The following is a 23,214-nucleotide window of genomic DNA, read 5'->3' on the forward strand; positions in this document are numbered from 1 at the left end:
CTTTGTCCAAAATTTGCAGTATAACTCAGAAAAACTTTCATTCCGTAAAAAAGATCAAACTTCTTCACTCGAAAATCCTAGATTTTATAAAAAAAATTCTTATTTTTTTTTATTAGAGGTTTAGTTTAATATCAAAATATACCATATTTGATCATTATTTATATTTTATTTTTCTACAGTGAAGAAATTTAATCCGTATCTTTTATTTATTAATTCTTATTTTAAAAAACTTTCCAATCCGATTATGAATATAAGGAAATTAAGTCAATATTTAATACTTATAGCTATGAAACGTGAAAAGAGATTTGTAGAGGTTATATACATGTATAACAAAAAAAATTTATAAGTAGGGGATATATCTGACTTTTTAGCCCTAAGCTTGTCCAAGATGTTTTTTTCAGATATATAATATTTTTATCTCATAAGGGGAAAAATTATAATGAAGTAATAATGACCTAATAGCTGTTCATCATATTTTTTATATATTGTTTAAAAAAAAATAAAATGAAATAATATACTAATTTAATTATTATATGAAATTAATTTAGACGCAAATAATCCAAATATTTATACTTATATACTAAATAATTCAACAAAATTATTTATTTAAAGCTGTATTTTATAACTGGTGCGTTTTAGTGATTGGGCCTCTTCAATGCTAAATTTAAAATTCATCACTTTTCAAGCATTGCAAAGTAGCGTATATTTGAGAAGATAACTATTGAGTGATGAGCATTATAAAGTGAATTTCAAAATCGCTCGTTTTACGAGCGTATGTCTATTAGCTTCAATTTGAGCCTTAAATTCATAGAACCTCAAGATACGACACAATATATTTATAACCTCTTTTTCCACCATTGATTGTTATAGATACATGTTATATATTCATTTATTTTTTCATATATTAAATTTGCATTAATATTCAAGTGGAATGTTATATTTATAGTGATACCAAATTTTATTATAATTTTAACTCTTTTTTATATTTTGTATCGCAGTATATATATCTTTTACAAAACAATATATATATTTAAAATTCATCATATATTTAATTGTCTTTGAGGCTAATTGTTTCTATTACATCTATTCTCCTTTTTTGGGCTCTCGATTTGAAACGGTAATTGTTTTCTTATCCGTTTTGGATAACGGCTGCTTGTACTTTCGTTCTCTACCACCGTTTGCTCATTACTGTCGATTTTCATCTTATCATTTATGATGGTGTCTTTGTTTATTGAGTCTTGTATTGGGTCAATGTCTTTGGTCACCAATTCGTATAGGATCAATGTCTGTAGTCATTGAGTTTTGTATGGGCTCATTTTCATTCATTTGTGGTGTAGTTTGCATCGTTTCTTCTTCTCTTCCCTTCTCTCTATTTTTTAATTCTGAGTTGTCGAACCTATGTTTTAACTGATTAATATGTCTTCTCCATACCCCTAATTTAGTTTCAACTAAAAACGTCATTGGTCCAGTTCTTTTAACGATGATACCTGGTATCCAATTATCTTTTTTAAAATCTTTTGCATATATTTTTTCATTTATATTAAAAAAACCTGGTAACTGAGGTATATATGGATGAGGATAAATTAGTTTTATTAATTGTAAAGGTCCTATGGGTTGAAATTTAAGCATAATTGAACTTGGTGATTGTTTTGTGGTTATTTGTGGCGTATTTCAATAATTAAACAAAAAATCTTGTATTTTATTATAATCATTATGTTTTTTTAAAAAATTTTTAAAAGTTTGTACTAACCGCTCCGCTTCTCCGTTAGGGCACTATGTACATTTTTAATTGATAATTGTTTGCAAAATAAACTAAATTCTCTACTTTGAAATGGGGGGCCATTATCCGTAACAATCGTATTGGGGTAACCGAAAATAGCAAAAAGTCTTAACAACAATTTTCTTACTTCAGTAAAATTATTCGTCGTCATTTTTTGTATTTCAGGCCATTTACTAAAACTATCTATTATTACTAGATATATATCTCCGTTAATTGGTCCGGCAAAATCTAAATGAATTCTTCCCTATGGTTTATTTGCGGAGGGCCATTTCCCTATGATCGTTTTATTGCCAGGATTATTTGTTTGACATAATTCACAATTCTTACCGTGTAATTCGATATCTTCGTTAATATTCGGCCACCAAACGTTCTCTTGTGCCAATAATTTTGTTTTAGTATAACCCTGATGCCCCATATGTAAAAAAGACAAAATATTTACTTGTAATTTTTTTGGAAATATGGTTCTTAAGCCCCATAATATACACCCTGCCTCCATCGTGAGTTCATTTCGGCGCTGGAAAAACGGTTTAAGATTTTCCTCTATCATCTTTGGCCATCCAGTTGTAAGGTAACGTGAAACCTTTGATAATACCGGGTCATTTCTTGTGTGTGCTTTTATATCTAAAGCTGAAATAAATTGTAAAGCATCCGATACTATTAAATTAATATCTAACTCTTCCCAAGCAGATGGTTTACCGTCAATTGGAAACCGGGAAAGCATATCCGCATTACTATTTTTTTTGTCCCTCGAAGTTGCAATTCATAATCATAATTTGCTAGTAGTAATGACCATCTTACTAATCTTGATGACATATCTGTTATTCTTTTATGTGGATTAAGTAACGATATTAGGGGTTTATGGTCAGTAATGATAATGAAATGTCTGCCAATTAAATATTGTTTAAATTTAATTAATACAAATTCGTTCGGCAGCATTTAATGTTCGAGACGCGTATCCAATCGGTTTTTCCTCGTTGTTAATGATATGAGATATAACTGATCCTATTCCATGTTGAGACGCATCAGCAGCTATTATCGGTTTTTCCGGATTATAATGTGTTAAAATTGGTGCTTCTGATATTAATTTTTTAAATTTATTAATTACAATTGTTTCATTATTTGTCCATTTCCATGGCACATCTTTCCTTAAAAGCCTATATAATGGAGCGGCAATAGTCGAAAAATTGTTTATAAATTTTTGATAATAATTTATTATATCGATAAAATTTGTAATTCTTTAACGTTTTTAGGTAACGGTGCGTCTAAAATTGCATTGACATTCTTATTTGTTGTCGTAATTCCCTCTTCGCTAACGGTATGACCTAAGAATTCAATCTTTTCTTTAAAAAAATCACATTTTTTTAGATTTAATTTCATACCGTTTATTTCTAACGTTTTTAATACATTTATCAAATTTTTCTTATGACTCTCAATTGATTACCCCGTAATTATTATATCGTCCAAATATACCGCTACTCCAGGTAATCCCTTTAATAATGAATCCATTGCTTGTTGAAAAATCGCTGGCGCTGAGGCTACCCCAAACGGAAGTCGTGTGAAACGATACAATCCACTAGGCGTGTTGATTACTAACAGCCTTTTTGCCTCCTCACCTAGCTCTATTTGAAAATACGCAACCGTTTGTTTGAAATCACCGCAAATTCGTAAAGATCCATCTTTCTTCAATACGGGCACAATCGGAGAAGCGATATTCGAGTATTTTAGTCTTTCTAAAACTCCCATGGATTCCAGTCGTTGTAATTCCGTTTCGAGTTTTGCCTTCCACGCAAATGGTATCGGTCTACTTTTCATACATTGAAACTGAGGGTTGGATTTTACCGCTAAACTGGCCTTAAACCCTCTTAGTAAACCTAATTTTTTTAGTAAATAATAAGGAAAATTTATGTACAATATTATCCTCCCAAACCTCATTAACTATATTACATTGGTATATTTTTATTAATTTTAATTTGTTTATTAGGTTTCTACCTATCAAATTAATCCCATTGTTTACAATAATAAATTCATGATATATAACTTTATTCATATAATTACGGGTAATATACATTTACCTTTAATATTGATCATTACATTATTATAAGATTTTAAAATAATATCCGTTTTTGTTACTGGTATTTTTAAACGGTAAACGTCTTCTATATTCAAAATGGAGACTGCCGATCCTGTGACAATTAAAAATTTAATATAAATTTTATCTATCAATTTCACCTCAAATTTTTCTAGAGACTCCTCTAAAAATTCCCAATCCTCACTAATTTTCTGGAACATCTTCCCACGATTCCTTCTGCATACTTTTTGTAAATGTCCTTTTATCCCACAATTATGACAGATGGCATTCAAATTAGGGCACTTAGGTTTTATGTGATCTCCTAATCCACAACAATAGCAAATAATTTTTGATACTGGTTTGTACTTGTCATACTGCTCCCTTGTTACTGTTTTTGAGATTTTATTTATTCTCTTCCCTGCAGATAATTTTTCATACGACATCATTTCTGTAGTCTCCATTGCGGTCGCGATTTGTATTGCACTTTCCCATGTCAAGTCCAGCGTGTTAATTAATTTCATTAATATTTTTCCATTATTAATTCCTGACACTAATTTGTCCCGCAATACTGTATTATACATCTCTTTAAATTCACACGTCTTTGCCTTTATCTTTAATTTATTAATATACTCTACGATGGTTTCATCTTTTTCTTGTTCTATTTTAAAAAAATAATATCTTTCTAACATGAAATTCGTCTTCTTCATATAATAATTTTTTAAAAGTATAATTATGTCATAATATGATATTTCCTCTAATGTCTTTGGCAAACACAAATTAAATAATTTAGAATAAACCTCTAATCCATTCGCTAATAAAAATGATTTTTTGTCTTCTATTTTTGCGATTTTAAATATGAATTCCATCTTTGATAAATAAACTTCCATATTGCACTCCTTTATATTATATTTCTCCATTTGAATCGACTGCGTTATAGTGATACCAAATTTTATTATAATTTTAACTCTTTTTTATATTTTGTACCGCAGTATATATATCTTTAACAAAACAAACAATTAATCGTCGTACACAATTAATAATATATATATTTAAAATTCATCATATATTTAATTGCCTTTGAGGCTAATTGTTTCTATTACAATATTTAATTACGATTCTGTTGAATTTATATAAAATTTAGGTGCATTTTATGCGTTATATTGAATCTTTCTTCTAAAATCATTTGCTCTTTCTCACATTAGTCTTCCATAATATAGGAAAAATCTATTCCTCAATGAAAAAAATTTATAATATATTTTTAATAAATTATAAATCAATATACCTTAAATATTTTCCGTAGAATAGGCAAAAACTTTTTAGGACACGTTATTTGTTCTAGCGCGAATGTAATACCGCGAAAGTGTTATCGCGAATGTATTACCGCGATATTATTGCGAATGAACTGCAGCAAAAGCTTTACAGCGAATGCTTTATAGCAAATGAATTATCGTGAATGCATTATCGCATATATTAGCGCGAATGTATTAGGGGAATTTAATCGCGAATGCAATATCTTAAATGATTTACATCAGTTGTCGGGAATGGAGTTTGATGAAAATTACAATTTTATATTAATTGGCCTTTGAGCAGATTTAATTGAACCTGGAAATTAAGTTAAAGTCGGGGTTGGGTCTAAGAACATTTTTTTTTGAAAATAGGGTTAAGGCTTTTGATTTTTTTGACTCAAAATATGCAAAAAAGATTTTATGCAATAAAATAGATTTCTCTAGGATAAGGATAAAGGAATTAATTTTTTATATTAATTGATTGTTTAAATATGCGTTTAGTTATATTTTTCAGTTAAATTTGGGACAGGACATGCCTAAAATTTTAAATAATGGCTAGCTTAAATAAATAAAGATTTTAGATAGAGCTTTGGCTGAAATAAATTAAATTTGCGAGGCGCTAAGAAAAATCTTAAACATTGAGCCAAACAGAAAATAAGTCCTCGAAAATCATTTATATTATTATTTGACAAAACATGCTTTAATTGGTGAGGGATTTACTATTGACTTGATAAGTATATTTTGTTAATAAAGTTCTTATTGCTTAATCAAAAAGACAAGGTCAAAATCACAAGACATGAAACAATATTCAACATCATAGGTAAATTGTCGAATTGATGGCTACACATCTAAGAATTAAATTCATGAAATCTCTGATAATGAAATTGCGACTATTGTTACTCAAGAATTGGGAAAACAATAGAATAATGATTTCCTTAATTGATTCATGTTAGGTTCTTGCTTCCTGAGGAGTCTTTTTCCTTATATGATTAAAGACTTAAAATTATTCCATGAGAAGAAAAATTGGAACGAAGTTTAATTCCTGAATTCTGTAGGAAAAAGTGGAATATTCGTCCAGTTCAACAAGCTTTAATGAGAACTCAAAATACGGGTACCATATACCGAAAAATTATCAATAGACTACATCCTTTTGAATCTTACAAACTTGAAAGAAAAATTGGTAAAATGTGGCCCGCCTTAATTTTGCAAGAAATAATCAAATTGGCGGTTATTGTTAGGTGTTACAAGAAAAAAGTATAGATTAATTACATTAATAATTTTATGGATCTCAAAGTATGCTTTGTGTTTTGCATTATAATTTATAATTACGAAAAAATTTGAAAAAAGGCGAGTGTCTGTAGATCGACATAATGGTAGTGTTGTTAAACGGCTCGTTTTGAGTCCACTTTTAAAAACGGCTAACTCATTATTTCATCCAGAAAAATATTATGCAAGCCTGATGATTTTGGTTATAGAAGGAACAAAGGTCTTGACAAATATCATCGAAATCTCAAGGTTTAGGTAATATTATTCTGGTTACAATATTGAGTTAGCCGTTTTAAAAAATAGGCTCAAAATGAGCCGTTTAATAACACTACATAATGGGAACACATCTAGCCCATTTTTAAATAAATAAAATAAATGAGGGTTTAAGTTATTTTTTGTCAAATATTAGTATTACAAATTTTCGAATATAATAAGTGATATCATAAATAACAAGTGACGTGTCAGTTATAAAAATTTAAAAACGCTACGTTAAAATATAGAAACATCAATTAGGCTGGTTCTCTGATTTTTTGAAAAAGGTGTGAACTTGTTAAATGAGTTACTTATAATCAGAGAGTCTAAAGAATTTCCTAAGAAAAATAGAAATCCGGTGGAAAAATATTATCGGCCAGGAAGTTCCAAAAGGTAACAAATTTATGGTTTCCGATATATTTAAAAAATAAAAACATATTAATGATGACTTATTAGAAAGTAAGTGGATAAGTAGCAAAGAATTTTAATATTTCTATTAATTATATCAACCATTTCAAATATAAATCACTATTGCATACGTGATATTACATTCGTTGTAATGCATTCGCGATAATACATTAGTTGTAATGCATTCGCGATAATACATTCGCGATATTGCATTCATGATAAATGAACGCGTTCGTTTGAAAAAAATGATGAACGGCGTTCCTTTTATTTATGACGAACTTTAAACGTGAACGTGTTCCTTTTTTATGACGAACGCGTTCGAATTTAATGTTCGTTCAATATTAAAAATATTTTTATTTTTATTTATTTGAAAAATTTAATCGAATTTTTTTAAAAAATGTATTATTTATATTTTTAAAACGGTTGTGTATTTCCTTTTCACATTTCAATTTTTTTAACACATAGTTTATTAATTTGAATATTATTGTTTATATTTTAATTTAATAGATTAGCATTCATGGATACTGTTATTTAATCCTCATCATCTGATTCTGAAAATCCAAAATAAGATGAATTATCATTACTATGGCCAAATATGATAAATGTTATACATAACAGCCTATATTGAAGGAACTAATCCAATGCTTACCAAGTGTAAAATGTGGCCAAAAAGTATTATATTGTCAAAATCTTTTGGTTCCAATTTAAAACGACATTTGATTTTAATATTAATTATTTGATTTTATATGATATAACTAAGTTAAATCGTTAAATTTGAAGAAATAATGCATTTGGGATATTTGACCCCAACAATAATGATAGTTATTTTAAAATTAAAAAAATTAGTGACCTCAAATATGGTCAACCATTGATAGACACCGTATTAAATGGGATTAATAAAAGGTATTAAACCTATCACTATCAATTAATTACATATATTTTATTTTTTTAAAGATTTGAACATATATATAAGGATCAATCATCCAGTATTCAAACTTCAATGGCCATGGATAAAACTTCCACAGAACGAACCTATTAAAAATAAACTTAAGTGTTATTGAAAAAAATGCAACCCTAAAAACTATATTATCTTTTAACATGGCTAAAATATATTGTATTAAAAAATATAAGTTATATTTATATTAAATTTAATTTAAAAAAAAATTTATCATAAAATTTTGAACGGTTTTATCGTGAACGTGTTCCTTTTTTTGAACATGAACGTGTTCTATTTTTTTAGAAATGTTTACAGCACTAGTGATTACTAAATAAAAAATATTTTCCAATTGCTTCCCAAGTAGTAAACTTAACGCTTCGTCATTGTCATATTAATGATTAAACTTGTCTATGACTCTTGATAATTATAGCTCTCAATTTAACCAAATTTTGAGTCCCACTTAAATTACTATTAACTAAAATCTTAGTCCTCCTGGGTATATTTAAAAAAAATTAAAATACTCCAGGTCTCTGATTTATATCTCAATATTATAGTAATTTTCAAAAAAATACAATTATTTTGACTTTTCTTAAGGTAAAATAAAAAGTTCATCAATATAAATACCATTAGAAATGTTTTATTTTAAATCGTCAACAAAACGATCAATTTATGAGCACTATTCGATTTTCCAAAATAAATAAGAATCAGTGGAAACTAACAATTCTTAAATTTTTAGCGTTTCAATTTTTATTTCGGGTCAATTAGTCATTTTTTAAAAAAATGTCGTAGCGCACTTTTTAAATAAAAGAAATTTAAAATTCATAAGGGGGTATTTTTAATGATAAAATTAATTTCTATAATTTAAATGAATTGGGGGATCAACCCAAATCCACATTTTTAGGCCTATGCTATAATAAATATCAGATCTACCCTTGACTGGTTAAATAAAAATCCCCCACGTTTTTTAAAATCTCTATAGCATCAAATTGAGTATATATTTCATGCAAGTTTTTCGTTTTTATGATATTACTTATAAGATAAAATTTATGTTTGAAAAATTTTATTGATTTGGTTATTGATCCTTTTTTAATCTTAGGAGCAAAAATGGCGTTAATGCCCAATAATTATCACCTTAGTATGATTTTTTTAGGATTAAAAAATTTAACAACTAGTCTTTCATTGTTATTAAATGTGATGTTTACTAAAAGATCATTAAAATTTTGACATCCTAAGAAAAACTAGAATAAGACTCTTAGGATGTTGTGTGAATTGTGCAAACTTTTAGCTTTAAGTATACAAAAAACTATCCCTTAGGTTAAATTTCCTATTATTTTCTTCAACGTTACCACTCGAGAGTTAATTGATAATTTAATATAACTCATAATTTCCAAACTAATTGTGGTATTATTATATTTTATTCATATATACATCACACATTCTATTAAATCAAAATATAAATTATATATATACATATCATTGTAAGGAATAATAATCTAATCAACAATTATAAATAATTCAATGATTTCCGATTATATTTACATTGCATATTCATTTGTTTTTATACCTAAAACGGAAAAACAAAGCATAGTATGAAATCAATTCCAACGAGAATTTATAAATTCTTTCGATAATTTCTCTTACTTTTAGAACTATGAATATCGATTTCATTATTGATAAAGCTGTCGAATGTTTGTGAGATAGTTTGATTTGAAATAGAAGTTGATGAGGTGGAGGTATTATTTGTTACCATAGATTTATATAGGTAAGCACTTGCTTTGGCTGGGTCGATATACAGTTTCTGATGAAATTGTCTATTGGGCAGTAAAGGGGGAATAGTTGAGGAGGCGAGAAGAGGGTTTATATTAAGATTAGAGTTTAAATGTGGGAGAGGAAGACCCAAAGATTTATATTGGCCGGCTAAGATTTGTGCTTTTAGCTTGTATTCAGCCGAAGTCATAGAACTACCTATAAAAAAAATATTGATTGAATTTAAAGATGCATAAGGATATTATCCATTTTTATTGTGTAAGATAGATAACAATTCCTTTTATAAGTAAAGGTCAGTACTTTTGAATCAGGACCATGATTCAGTATGGTGTTTGAAGTGGAACTATAATTATTAATTAAATTTATATGAATCCTTTTATAAAATTAAAATAACAGAGTATAAGTGTTGATGTCTTCCTGGAATAATGACTTAATCCATAATCATCTTGCGAGAATTTAGAATTTGTTAATTCTAAATAATTTATTCAGGCCGATTTTAAAATTTAATCTGATTACTAAAAAGATTTGCAAGAATATCTATGGAGCAAAATGCACCCAAACAACACGATCAGTGGATTGGGTGAAAATTTTGATTATTTTTTATTTTCTGGTTGGGTATGGTCAGAATTAGGAAATATTCTTTTTTACAATTTTAAATTTAATCAGTGATATCAATAAATTTTGGTTTGATTGTATATACTTTTAAATTTCATTAATTTTAGATCATTTCTCATAACATACTGAAAAATAAATAAATTTTTTATTATATTTTGATTTTCAGGTTGAGAATATGGAATTAATTTCATGTTCAAGTTTGGAAATTTTTAAGATTGGGTTGGGGAAATGTTTTTTCCTACAGATCCGAGTCAAAAAATAATCTTGTGCAAGTCTCTAATACTAAAAAACAAATATAGCAAAATAATATGAAATTTATAGGAAATTGACGCAGCCTATGGGCTGGGGAAAAAGATGACATTTATAACGAATTATATTTTATAGGCTGGGGTAAATCTAATATATATAGGCCATGCCAAAAATCTGATAAAAAATTTCCACAAGCCAGTTCAGGCCGACTTCCAGTAAGAAGTCCTCTTAACATGTTGCAAATTTAAAGCCCTCATGATAATTAAAAATTGAAGAGATTCTTGGTTAGTGTTTATTCCAAAAAGATTTACCACACATATATAAAGTATAATATACAATTTAGTTTCGCATTATTAAAAAAAATGGAGATAAATATTAAACCCAGTTTTGGCATATTTCTTAATAAATAAAATGTTAAAATTAGTTTTATAACTTTAACAAAAATTCTGAATAATCTTTTAAAGTCGGCTTAGTACGTAGGTACTTAGTGACCTCTATTTATCAGAACAAGACTAGATTAGTGTGCAGAAAAATTGGCTACCAATATTCTATTAAATAAACTAGGAAAATTGTTGAACGTATGTATAGAAATTAAAATATAAATAATCAATTTAAACAAGCATACTACCGTTATCTGAATCACAAATTTCCGATTTCATGAGATTATCATATAGTTTGCCACCTGAAGGTGGTTTAGGACTATGCTTGGTTACGGCAACATGGGGTATATTTAAGGTAGATAATTCACTTTTCGCTGGGAAAGTAGGTAACAAAGCTTGGTTAACAGGGAGAGGCGATTCATTGAAAAATGGGTGATTTAAGGCTACGTCAGCTGAGATGCGCATAGTCGGGTCATAAGTTAGGAATCTTAAAAAATGATTTAACAAATTTTATATATTTATTATTTATTTTCAAGATAAAAATAAGAGTAGATTTTGTTTTTATTTCCAGATACTTTTTGAAAAAAATGTGCAAAAATTATAAATGTGATTATAGAGTTTTTGTTATTAATATCAGTTTTATGATGTTTATTATTTAAAAATACAAATTTAGGATACTTTTTAGTAAAGATTAAATTGATATAATTTGGGCATCATAGTATCAAATAAAAAATTAAAATATAATAAGAAACCGAATTCTAAGAATATATAAAAAAACAATAATTAATTAGAAAACAAAGAAATAAATCATTAGTTTTTAAATAAAATGTTGAGTAAATGATGCCAGGTAGATAAATTTGTACTTGTAGTGTTGTTAAAAACCATAATTTAAAAGATTTATTAAAAACCGGTTAATCAATAATCAAGATTGTAACCATAACGAATATTACCTAATCTTCAAGATATCGTCCAAATCTTTCTGCCGTGTTTTGGCTAAATCCAAAGTGTTAAGAAATATTTGTAAAATCCTGATTTTACTGTTTTTTTTTATAAATTACGCAAATCATTGTTTTTAACAACACTTAATACTCACCCAAACCAATAAAAAAAATGATGATTGAGTTTATAAAACTATACGCTTTGTTTGTTACCAGATATTATATGAAATTAAATTTTAATTACTTGTTTAGCAAATCAAAACCAATATCGGATAAAAGGGATGCTTTGTATCGTTTGCGTATGTTGTTGTAGGGATATGTAACGAAATTAATTTTTTTGACCATGGGCAGATTGGTATATCCAGGCCATATCGTTTCGTTAGGCGTTCCTAAATCCTAAACATTTATAAATTAAAAATTAACCAATAACCCATTTTTTGTCCTAAGAGATAAAATTATATATGAAAATGATATTAATTCAGTTTAATTAAAAACATTGGGGCATGCAATCAAACAGAATAGATGTATATATGCACATTTTTAAAAGAATCAGGCATATAAATAATTTTTAAAAACAATGTAATGCAATGGTGAAAACTTTAAATTTAAAAAGTAAGGTTTGACATTACAGCAATAGTTAAAGTATTGAAAGTTTATTTAAATAAATAACAAAAGAAACACAAAAAATTAAATTGTTCTTATTGATTACATCAGAGACTTGCAGGCCCCTCCGTGTTTTAAAAATACCCAGGATTTCGAAATAAAATATTTTAAATCGTCATTATTAGCTATAAAAATTAAAAATAAATATAATACATTATAAAAAAATCTGGGTAGGTTAGAAATTTTCTTAGGGCCAGGCATGAAATATAAAACCAGAGCTAGGCCAAAATAATTTATTTTTTAAATCCGGGTTGGGCTGTAAAAATGGTATCTCTTCAGGTCTCTGGGTTATATATTTATTAGCATTTTTAAAATTGGGAAAAAAAATGGCCAAATGTATATGTTTAGAGAAAATTTTTAAATTAATTTTAAATAACAGAATTTGAATTCCAAATAATTATAAATTTAACGAGGATTCTAATAATATATAATTAAATAATTTTTTATTCAAGTTAGACTTTATGGGGAAATATATAACATAACAAAAATTATATATTGCAATTTTTGTTATTCGTTTTTTATTGTAATCTATAATTTTTGGTTCTATTTAGAAAATAATCAAAATCAACCTTCAGATAAAACTATTATTTTACAAAATGAAATAAAAAAAACTCATACCCAAAAAATGATACAAATCATGTAAATAAATTTTTAAACTAAATCCAAACCTTATAAATCTTGTTAAGTTGATCGACTTCACTTTTACCCCTGAAGGCAGGTTCTAAGGTGAGCAGTTCAGCGAATAGACACCCCACCGACCAAGTATCTATGTGTGTCGAGTATCTACTGGCCCCTAGTAATAATTCGGGTGCTCGATACCATAAAGTTACGACGACTGGAGTGTAAGGCTTTAACGGGGATCCATACTCCCTGGCTAATCCGAAATCGCCAAGTTTCAAAGATCCACCGTGGGAAACTAAAACGTTAGATGCCTTTATATCCCTGTGTAGAATCCAATTATCGTGGAGATGGTGAACACCACGAAGGAGTTGCATGAGTAGGGTCTTCGTTTCGCCTTTATATTTGATGGTAGGAATATTTTTTTAAAATTATATTTTATAACCATAAAAAAATATGAACTGGTTCGCTAATTTGCCAATTTTTTTGCTAAAAAAGTGTTAAATTGGCCCATTTGCAGTTGCGAAATTTTCTTAAAAAAAAGTTTATTATTTATATAATTTTCCATTGTTTTCGAAAAAAGTTCGTAATAAGAATAAATAATATGTCATTTTGTGCAGATTCAATTGGAATATAAGAGATAAAAAAATAATTCCTAAATAATATCAATATCCTCATTTATACACTTTAGAACAAAGTTCACTTTAAAAAAAAAGACTAAAAAACCATCATTTTATAAAAGGAAATTTATTGATATAAAATATTAATTCTAAAATGTAAATCGTTGCATAATTAGTTAAAAGGAACACATTTTTTTTTATAAGTTATGTAATTTAAAATTTAATTAAGAAACAAATAGGTATAAACTATAAAGCCATTAAAAAATAATTCCTTATAATGTATTAAAAACATTTTAAGATATTTTTATTGGTTAAAAAAATATATAATTTTCAAAATGGTTTTAACAAATTAAATGTTTTTTTAATTAAATAAATCATTTATTTCAATTTATATAAATTGCTAATATATCATTCAATAAAAAAAGGAGGTGAGACTACAAGTTCCCAAAAAACATGAATAATTATATTTTAAAATGGTAAGTTGTTATTATGTTTTAAAAAATAAAATTCTTTGGGTTCTGATGCTCTTATTTTGCCGCCTATTTTTTTTTAAATTTTAAGGTTCTATATGACATATGTCCAAGGGAAGAGATAACGATTGGTAAAAAAAAATAAAATTTATTAATTTCGAATATTTAATTGTTTATTAATTTATTATTCATATAATAAACCATAACAATATAAAAAAATAATTTTGCGACTTTAAGTTCGAGATGAATTTTAGCAAAATTTATGTATACAAAAAAACATATTAAGAAATTTATCAATAAGAATTTTTTTGAATAAAGGATTTCATACATTTTTTTAAAAAAATAAACAATTTTTATTTATTTTAAAAAGTATATTAAAAATAACAATATATAAAATCTATATTAAAATAGTATTTAAAAACCATATAAAAAGATTGCAATTGAAATATTAAAACTTAAAAAAATTTCTATAAAAACTACATAAAACCATGGACTGATAAAGTTTGATCTGCAAATTTCTAAGACAATATAGGTGACCTTTAGACCGCCAGATAGCACTGAGAGCTATTGATTTTAAAAATGCAAGGGCCCCATGTCCGTAAATGTGGTAGTGAACGAAATGGACCTGTTTACAAAATGCATATTTCTTCTTTTGTTTTCAGCAAGAGAGGAATTTTCGTGGGTGTTGATTGGGCAAATTAAACAAGAAAAGGGTAAAAATAGAAAATATAAGTAGTATTTTAGCTATCTCCAGAAATTAAGTTAATCATGCCCCAATTCGTGTTGGTAATTCCGAGCAAAATTTTACTAAAAAAGCGCGCAAGAAAATATCCTATAATCTAATATTGTACATTCGAATATATATTCGATCTCGATATTATCAAAGATTTCAAAGAAAAATTGTAGATTTGGGTTTAATAATAAGTTATCTTATTTTATTAATTCGAGAGTTGCCATCGTTTGATTTGTTCTTTAAAAGGAACGGGGTTTATTTTATTTAATATATCAATAAGATCCATATAGAACGAGCTCAAGTTACATAAATGTCCAAATAGAATCAGAATCAGTAAACGCGCTTAAATCTCGAAATTTGAGAATGCATTGCTAGCAATTTCTAAAAAAATATTCCATTTTAAAATCTTAAATGGCGAATTTCAAATATAAAACTATTTCAAATAATTATTTGATAATCTGGCATAACCAACTGTCGATTAATGTATAATTTCATCCTTCGCTTCATTATTAAAACTCTTGTGAGAAAATGCACCCGTTTAATTGGGCGTTCAATAACGTTATGGTTCTCATATATAAGATGTGCATTTAAATAAATATAATAACGGGTCGTGACAGACAAATCTTATATAAAAATTTTCGAGCCGAGAAATTTATACCTATAAAAACTCAGGCAGGACCTGTCAAATTTCCGATTTTTCGTAAAATATGCCAGTCTGAACATTAAAATTGATATTATTTTTTTTAAATTTCGAACTGATATTTTGATTAATACTATTTGAAGATAAATTAAAATTGTATACTTCTTTGTGTTTTAAGAGCCGTCATACTAAATTACTAAATCTATTTATAATTCACAAAATAAGTTATTTATTATAACACCATACACTATCAAAAACAATTGATTTATTAAACGTTTGTTATAGATAGCCATAAATATAAGAGACTTACATAAAGGCGGGCAACTTAGGGAAAAATTTTTAACGGAGCGAGATTTACAAATCCCAATTATATATATTATTAAATCCAGCTTAGTCCAAAAAGAGCAATTTACTGTAATCCCAATATCTAACATAAAAATCCATTTAAGTTACGTCATTTATATTTATAGACATAGGAAAAATAGGATTCCCTTGAGAAGAGTAAATTTTTGTATATTTGTTGGTCTATCTTTCAAATCTAACCAAAAATCATCAATGTTTGATTTCCTGGACATCAACTTTGGCGTTGGTAATTCTTTTGTTCTATGATTACTAAATTAAAAAAAATTTGCCTGTTTCGTCATATCTTTTTAAAAGTGCAAGCAAAATTTTTTTGAACTCGTTTAAGTTTATAAGCTTTTAAAATTGCAATTATGATTTTTTTTCGAGCAAGAAAAACTTTAAAAAAATTAGTTTAAATAAAATTTTAATTCAAAAAAATATATATTCTAATAACTCATAGGCTAAACTATAATTTTTAAAATATTAGCCTCAGAGGCATTCATTTCTCAAGGATATAAGGTAAAATATTTTTATGTTCCATTTTTTAAACATTGATAAATAACGATATCTAATTTAAATTTTTTTAAAATTATTTTTAGATTCTTAATTGCCAGCAAAAAATTCTTTCGTATAAAAACAGCTTAGGAAACATTATTAGTCAGGATGAAGTAAGTTCATATTTTATCTCCAAAAATGTCGAAAAAATGTTTTTAGGAAATTAAACAATATTCATATCTGGCCAGTAATCTCGATATAGATAAATTAGGAGATTCAGAGAAAATTTAAGTCTGAGTGAACAAATGATCCAATATAATGGAACCATAAGGATTTTACTTTTGATATTTATACCGATTATTATAAAAATTAAACAAGTCCTTGTGGTGAAATAGTCCAAGAAAATTGAAAATTAACAGGTGTTATTTCTGGGGTTCAAACATACATTATTCTTAGATAATTTTTTACATTTATGCAGAATGCTAGGACAAAAAGGTTTAACAATTCACATAAATTGAAACTAAAAATATGTCTGTTGATAGTTTCTTATGAAACCTTAAATGCTAAAAAGATTGCTTTGAGTACGATAGTCGTCCAGTGATGAACAAAAATTAAGGAATATATCTTCGAAAAGACGGCAAATGACGGAGTTCTAAGCATAATGTTATATTAATATTGATCAATCAAATATGATTACTTCATAACACATGAGGAATTGAATTATTGAATAAATTTTGGGATGATTATCGTCTTTAGCTGTGCAATAAAGAAAGGCCGTGGTGCCCTTTATTAATTTATGTGTTGTAGTCATTTGGAGTAAATATTTCATTAGAAGGGAATATTAATATGTCTCACCTTCTATTCAGAATGTTTATTGGCGACCTAAGTTTGAAAATACACCTGAAAAACAATACCATTCTGGCCAATCAATATGCCCATATACAATTCGAGAGATAGAGAGCCAATCGTCTAGGTCGTTGTAAATGGAGCAAGAATCCAGGATTCGTAGATATTTTTATCGGTTAAAGAGGGGTTGACAAAAAACAGTTACGGTTTAAAAAACACCAATTTGATCCATCAAATATCAGTCGAAAGCATTTATAATTAATTTTTAAATCTTAATTAATAAACATTACAGCAACGCAAGAAGTATATTTATATTTGATTGAACTAAAATAAAATATATAAAAGAAAGAGGAAGACAATTTGTTGATAAAATATAAATGTATTGTCTATCAAATTTTAACCGCAAGGGATATAAAATTAAATGAGAAACTATATAATTTTAATTATTTTTCATTACAAATAAATACACTCTATAATTCATTTTTAAAAATAATTATCATATATATAAAATTTAATAAATTTTAATTTATTATGTTAAAAAAAATTGATATGAATCAAAACCAAACATTTTTATAAACAGGTTCAATTAGAAAATTAGCAAATAGATTCGAGTTTTAAAAATTTGCCCTATAAGCTCACAATTCTGGGTGAGTTAAAAGCCCTGCCCAAATCACTAAAAATCTTCGAAGTTGGCTGGATGTCTGGAAATATCTATAACAAAAAAATAACATATGGCACTTTTTTAAATCTACTTAAAAAAATTTACCTCTTAATTACTTTCCAAAAAATATCTATTTTAAAAAATCAAAAGAATTAAATTATATTTGGGAAAGTATACAATTTTTTATTCAATTAAAATAAATTTTATAAGTAGATATACTACCTATAATAAAAAAATTAAATTCTTAGTAAAATAATAGTGTTCAAAAAAACGGCGGAATATAGGGGCATTGACAAATTTTTTAGAACTATGCTGTTCGAAATAATTTTTTTTCCTCATAAATTTATAGGAATAATTTACAATATGATAAAAAAATTAAATAAATGAGAGAACTCAAATTATAATGTAAGCAATATGGATGATATGACCTATCAAAAAGTTTATAAGAGATTTTTAAAGAATTGATATTCTAGGAGGATAATATAAAAACAAAACATGGAAGAGTCAATTATACCTTTGTCAGAATCATTCATTATGTTTGTAGTATCATACATATAAGGTCGCCAATCTTCTCTTGGGAATATATATATGCATGTAACACTGAGAGTTCTAATATGCCGGTCAATATATAACAGAAATGGATTAAAATTTAGGTAAAAAAAATATATTTAAAATGTAATTGTGACGAGAGTTAAAACAACTACTATTGCATAGGTTATATTCCATTGTCAATACTCATAAAATACAAATATCTTTTATTTATTACATAGCTTTTTTTAAAGTAGGAAATTTTCACAAAAAGCAAAAAATAAATAAAATACTTTATCTTATCATTTACGAAAAATATATAATTTGTGTATCCTTATTTATAACTTACTTAGAGTAAATATTAATTCAATCTATTATAAAAAGGAATCTTTTTAGGCAAACATAATTACTTAAGTTAATATTAATATATAAATGGATATATATTAATTTCTTAATTAAACTTGATCACATTGACAATTGAACATACGACAATAAAATCATATTTTAATGATTTAAAAAACAAAATGTGAAATTTGTCTCATATACTCCACCCTAGATCCTTTCACATCCATATAGATGTGTTGAAAGGAACAAAATAACCCATTTGTGGCCCTATTGGAGGCGAGCCGGCCATTGATTTATTCTATTTAAAACCATTTAAATAAATCTAAACCCCTCTTTGACCCAAATCACCACTTATTTTTAACAATCCTATCATACACACTTCGATCTTCTCTCATTTTTAAAAATGACGAACCTCTTATAGGACAAGAATTTAAAATTCAAAATCCTCTTGAAACCTATTCTAAATTTAAAAATCATTCATAGCTTTAAGCCGCCCTACCTCCAATTCGGGAGGTATTAGGATTTACTCTTAATTATCATCTTCGTTATCCACTTGATTTTCTCAAGGCGAGCCATTCGAATCAATCTTGTTCACATCACAGATAATTTTCTCGGTGATCTAACTTTGGCTCTTGGGAAGGATATCAATTTTATTTCCCCTATCAGACTTCAAAGTCAAAAACATGTGATGCTCCCTTAGTAGTCCACTCTAAACATGTCAAACCTAACTTCCAAGTTTGGTCATAAATCTCAGTTTGAATTTATTTGCAGAGCAATTCAGAATAACAATAGTCCTGCCTCGGTTGTGATGTTGTAACACATACCACTTGGTTAGGTTACAATCAACCTTAAACCACTAAAGCATACTACCTTTACATTGTAGGTATTACCAGGGACACAATTCTGATCATTTCCCAAACGCCAAAAATCTTTTTGTTTTAAAACCTATTGGGCTCTTTCAAGTGATAATAAACCCCAATAGCATAATCCTTATTGGAAAATTCCCCCCCCCCTTGACATTTTAAGATTTATCAAATTTTTTTACAAAATCCAACATATTCTAGGTGCAGATATTTCAAAAAAAAACAAATACGAATTTATAGTATGTCCTGTTTATTTCAATAGTCTACTCTAATCTAAGGACATTTGAAAATTATACTCTTTCCGGAATTAAAACTCTAGGAGGAAAAACACATAAGCAGGGGCGATTTAAATTAATAGTTTTACATCAGCCAACATATACTCCATCGCTCGAAGTTTTTCAAGTTACGACGTGTTTTGGTATAAACTCTTGGTTTTTAAAAAATATGGTATAATTTTTTATATGTATTTTCTTTTATTTCTTTCGGTTATATATTTTAAATGTAGCAATAAATATTTTAATAAAAAAATAACGTTTTAATATAGATTACAAGGCCAAAATTTTCAAATTTTTAAAAACCGTTATAAAAAACTTTTAGGTTTGTCATGGAAAACAAATATAAGGTGTATGACTATTTGAATAAAAAAAATCTATTTTCCTCCCTTAATCACGTGTCGCATGATCAATTGTCACCAATCATATTCATATTTTTTAAATTGAAATTAAAATTATTTAAAATAAAATATCAAATTAAAATGATTGATTTGTCAGTCATATAACCACGGTTGAGGAATATTTTTGTCCTAATAATGTATGGAGCTAATGGATAATAGAGCATTTGACTTTCTAGGATTGGTAACTAATACAGATAAGAGATAATATCTATATATCGAATTGTAAAGTATATATGGAGTTAAGGTTATATTTAGATTAGAGTCTCAATTATGTAATGAGTCAATACGTGTATTGCCTTAATCAGCATGTGTAAGTGCAATATCTTATAAATATGTCTTAAATTTATACGATAGATTTCGCATATGCTCGAATACGTTTCAGGCAAAATTAGATTATTCCAATTTAAAAAAGGCAAAATAATTTATAAAGTTCGTAAATAGCAAACATTCATTTATTGAAGCACCTTTTTTTATATTGGAAAAATCTGATTTTGCCAAAAATATGTTCCAGCATCTGTAGAATTGTGTGTCCTATAAATTTCAGACAACTTGGTCATAAACTTTATGAGTGATTTTTAATTTATATAATAGATAATAGGGCTCGAATTGGCTAATTAAGCAAATTGACTGTAACATATATATAATGCAATGACAAGTTATAACTTTAGCTTATATTTCTATCGCATCTAATCTTATATAGTAAGTTAAAACTTAAATTGAACTTAGCACTATTCCTAATATTTCGACTAGGAATATAACCTATACTATCATTTAAGTTTTAAATAAGTATTAAAAGATACAACTGAAATTTAAATAAATTATTATAAATTAAATTTAAAAAATTATGGTTAAAAAATTTTAAATATGAAATAACAAAGAGTCTGGGCATAAATACATGGCAGAAAGCGGAAAAATGGAGTTATAACACCAATTCACGCTATATATATCCCAATTATAATTTCTGGCAACCCTATATGTATGTTTTTGTATATAAAAAATAATAGGTTATAATTTAAATATTTCAAGTATAATATATAAGATTTAAATAAATGTGACCTAATCTGACTAATATTATCTATTTCTTTTCTGGTAATATGTAATTAAAATTGGCTCATTCTCTCGATTTAAAAATAATAATTTTCCACGTATAAATTTAGAAACAAAAGAAATAAAAATTCCAAATTACCAATTAAAAAGGGTTGTTTCATAGTTTCCATCAGTGATTTCAAATCGTGCTCTACAAACTCCATCACAATATATATTTTATCCATATTACTTCCAACAACTATTTCCTGAGGGTTATTATATTATAAGATTATAATATTTAATATTTTTAAACTAAAAAAAGGACTAATATATATAAATAATATAATTTAATTAAAAAATCAGTGACTTGCAGAGGTCAAAATATTTGGCCTGGCCAGGGTTTAAAAATCATATTTCATTAATACCTAAATTTTCATTATTTTAAAATAATTTGATTTGCAAATTGTTTCAAAGATTGAAAATATGAGTGGTAAATGAACATTATATGATTTTACAAATATTTAATTAATATAAGCATTTTTTAAATGGGCCCAGACCAAATTGTGTTTTTAATTTAAGACCGGTCCAGCCCTTTAAAAATATTTTTATTTATCAGCCCGTTTTGAGTCTGCAGGTCTCTGAAATAAAAATTATATAGTAACCAAAAGCTAATCCTTCTTTATGGCCCAGTTAAGTCGCACTTTACTATGCTTAACTATTATCAAAATATTGTATCCTGGTGGAGGTTCACAGTAGAGGTCTGCATTTAATGTTTAAAAAAAATTTAACCCGCCTATAGTTTTCAAAAAATATATAACGTCCCGCCCGCCCCGCCCATTAGTCTAGATTTTTTTACCCGCCCGGCCATTATTTATAAAAAAATTTAACCCAAGTCTGCTAATAAAATTTGATTATGGCCATTCTTTCAATTTTTTAAATCTAATAAAAATATTTCAGCATTATAATTTAGGAAATTAATTTAAAGTATCAAAAAAAATATTCAGTTTAAAGACAATTTATTTGATCAAATAGAATATTTATGAAATAAATATAAAATTGATATTGTTTGTAATTATAATGCAAAAATAATAATGAATCGACATTTTCTGGATAGCAATGCTAAATCTTCGTTCAGAAGAAGCACTAGTTGCAGGAATTGCCAATATTTTTCTTGCTAATCTTGATAGCTTTGGCAAATATCTTGTCGTTTCCACCAAAGAAGGATATTTGTTTGAAGTAATATCCTCTTCCTTAAGTGAGATCTGGATGTCCCGTATGCAATATATGTAAAACTCTTTTTTGAAGTGAGTAATAAATGATAAATCTGCCATTCCAAAATAAAATACCGTGATATTTTTGTTATCGTTTTATGCTATTCTGAATAGTAACAGAACAAAATACTTTACAGTTTTATAAACCAGACCTCGAGTTAATATGAGAAACAGATGTATCTAACCAAGGATTTGGAGCTGTATTCACGTAAAAATATGATAATGGTAACGAATTTTCAATAGATTACACCTCAGAACTTTACAAGACGCTGAAAATAATTATTCTACAATAGACAAACGGTGTAGAAAAATCTCATAACTATTTGTAAGGACGAAAATTTAAAATTTGAACAGACCACAAACCTTTAATAAAGATATATGGTAATAACAGAGATTTAAGCTCATTAACAAGCCATAGATTATTACGTTGGGCTTATAAATTATCTGCATATGATTATAATATAATGTACAAGA

At 26.9% G+C, this 23,214-nt stretch overlaps 1 protein-coding gene across 2 annotated transcripts in view; it reads right to left on the reverse strand.

Moving 5' to 3' along the window:
- Positions 1-9,523: 9,523 nt before the first annotated feature.
- The window catches only part of LOC135923365 (cyclin-dependent kinase 11B-like), a 32,896-nt gene continuing 19,205 nt past the window's right edge, over positions 9,524-23,214 (reverse strand). For both annotated transcript variants that reach the window (XM_065458062.1, XM_065458061.1), the window contains 5 exons: positions 21,630-21,735; positions 13,278-13,624; positions 12,191-12,342; positions 11,257-11,495; positions 9,524-9,962 (listed from right to left, as the gene is read on the reverse strand). In XM_065458062.1, the coding sequence (XP_065314134.1) occupies positions 9,610-9,962; positions 11,257-11,495; positions 12,191-12,342; positions 13,278-13,624; positions 21,630-21,735 (1,197 nt within the window). In that variant the 3' untranslated portion in view covers positions 9,524-9,609. The remainder of the gene's footprint in view (positions 9,963-11,256; positions 11,496-12,190; positions 12,343-13,277; positions 13,625-21,629; positions 21,736-23,214) is intronic.

Source organism: Gordionus sp. m RMFG-2023, chromosome 2 (genome assembly GCF_954871325.1).
Source record: "Gordionus sp. m RMFG-2023 chromosome 2, tfGorSpeb1-WG-v2, whole genome shotgun sequence".
NCBI classification, from domain to species: Eukaryota; Metazoa; Nematomorpha; class Gordioida; order Chordodea; family Parachordodidae; genus Gordionus; species Gordionus sp. m RMFG-2023.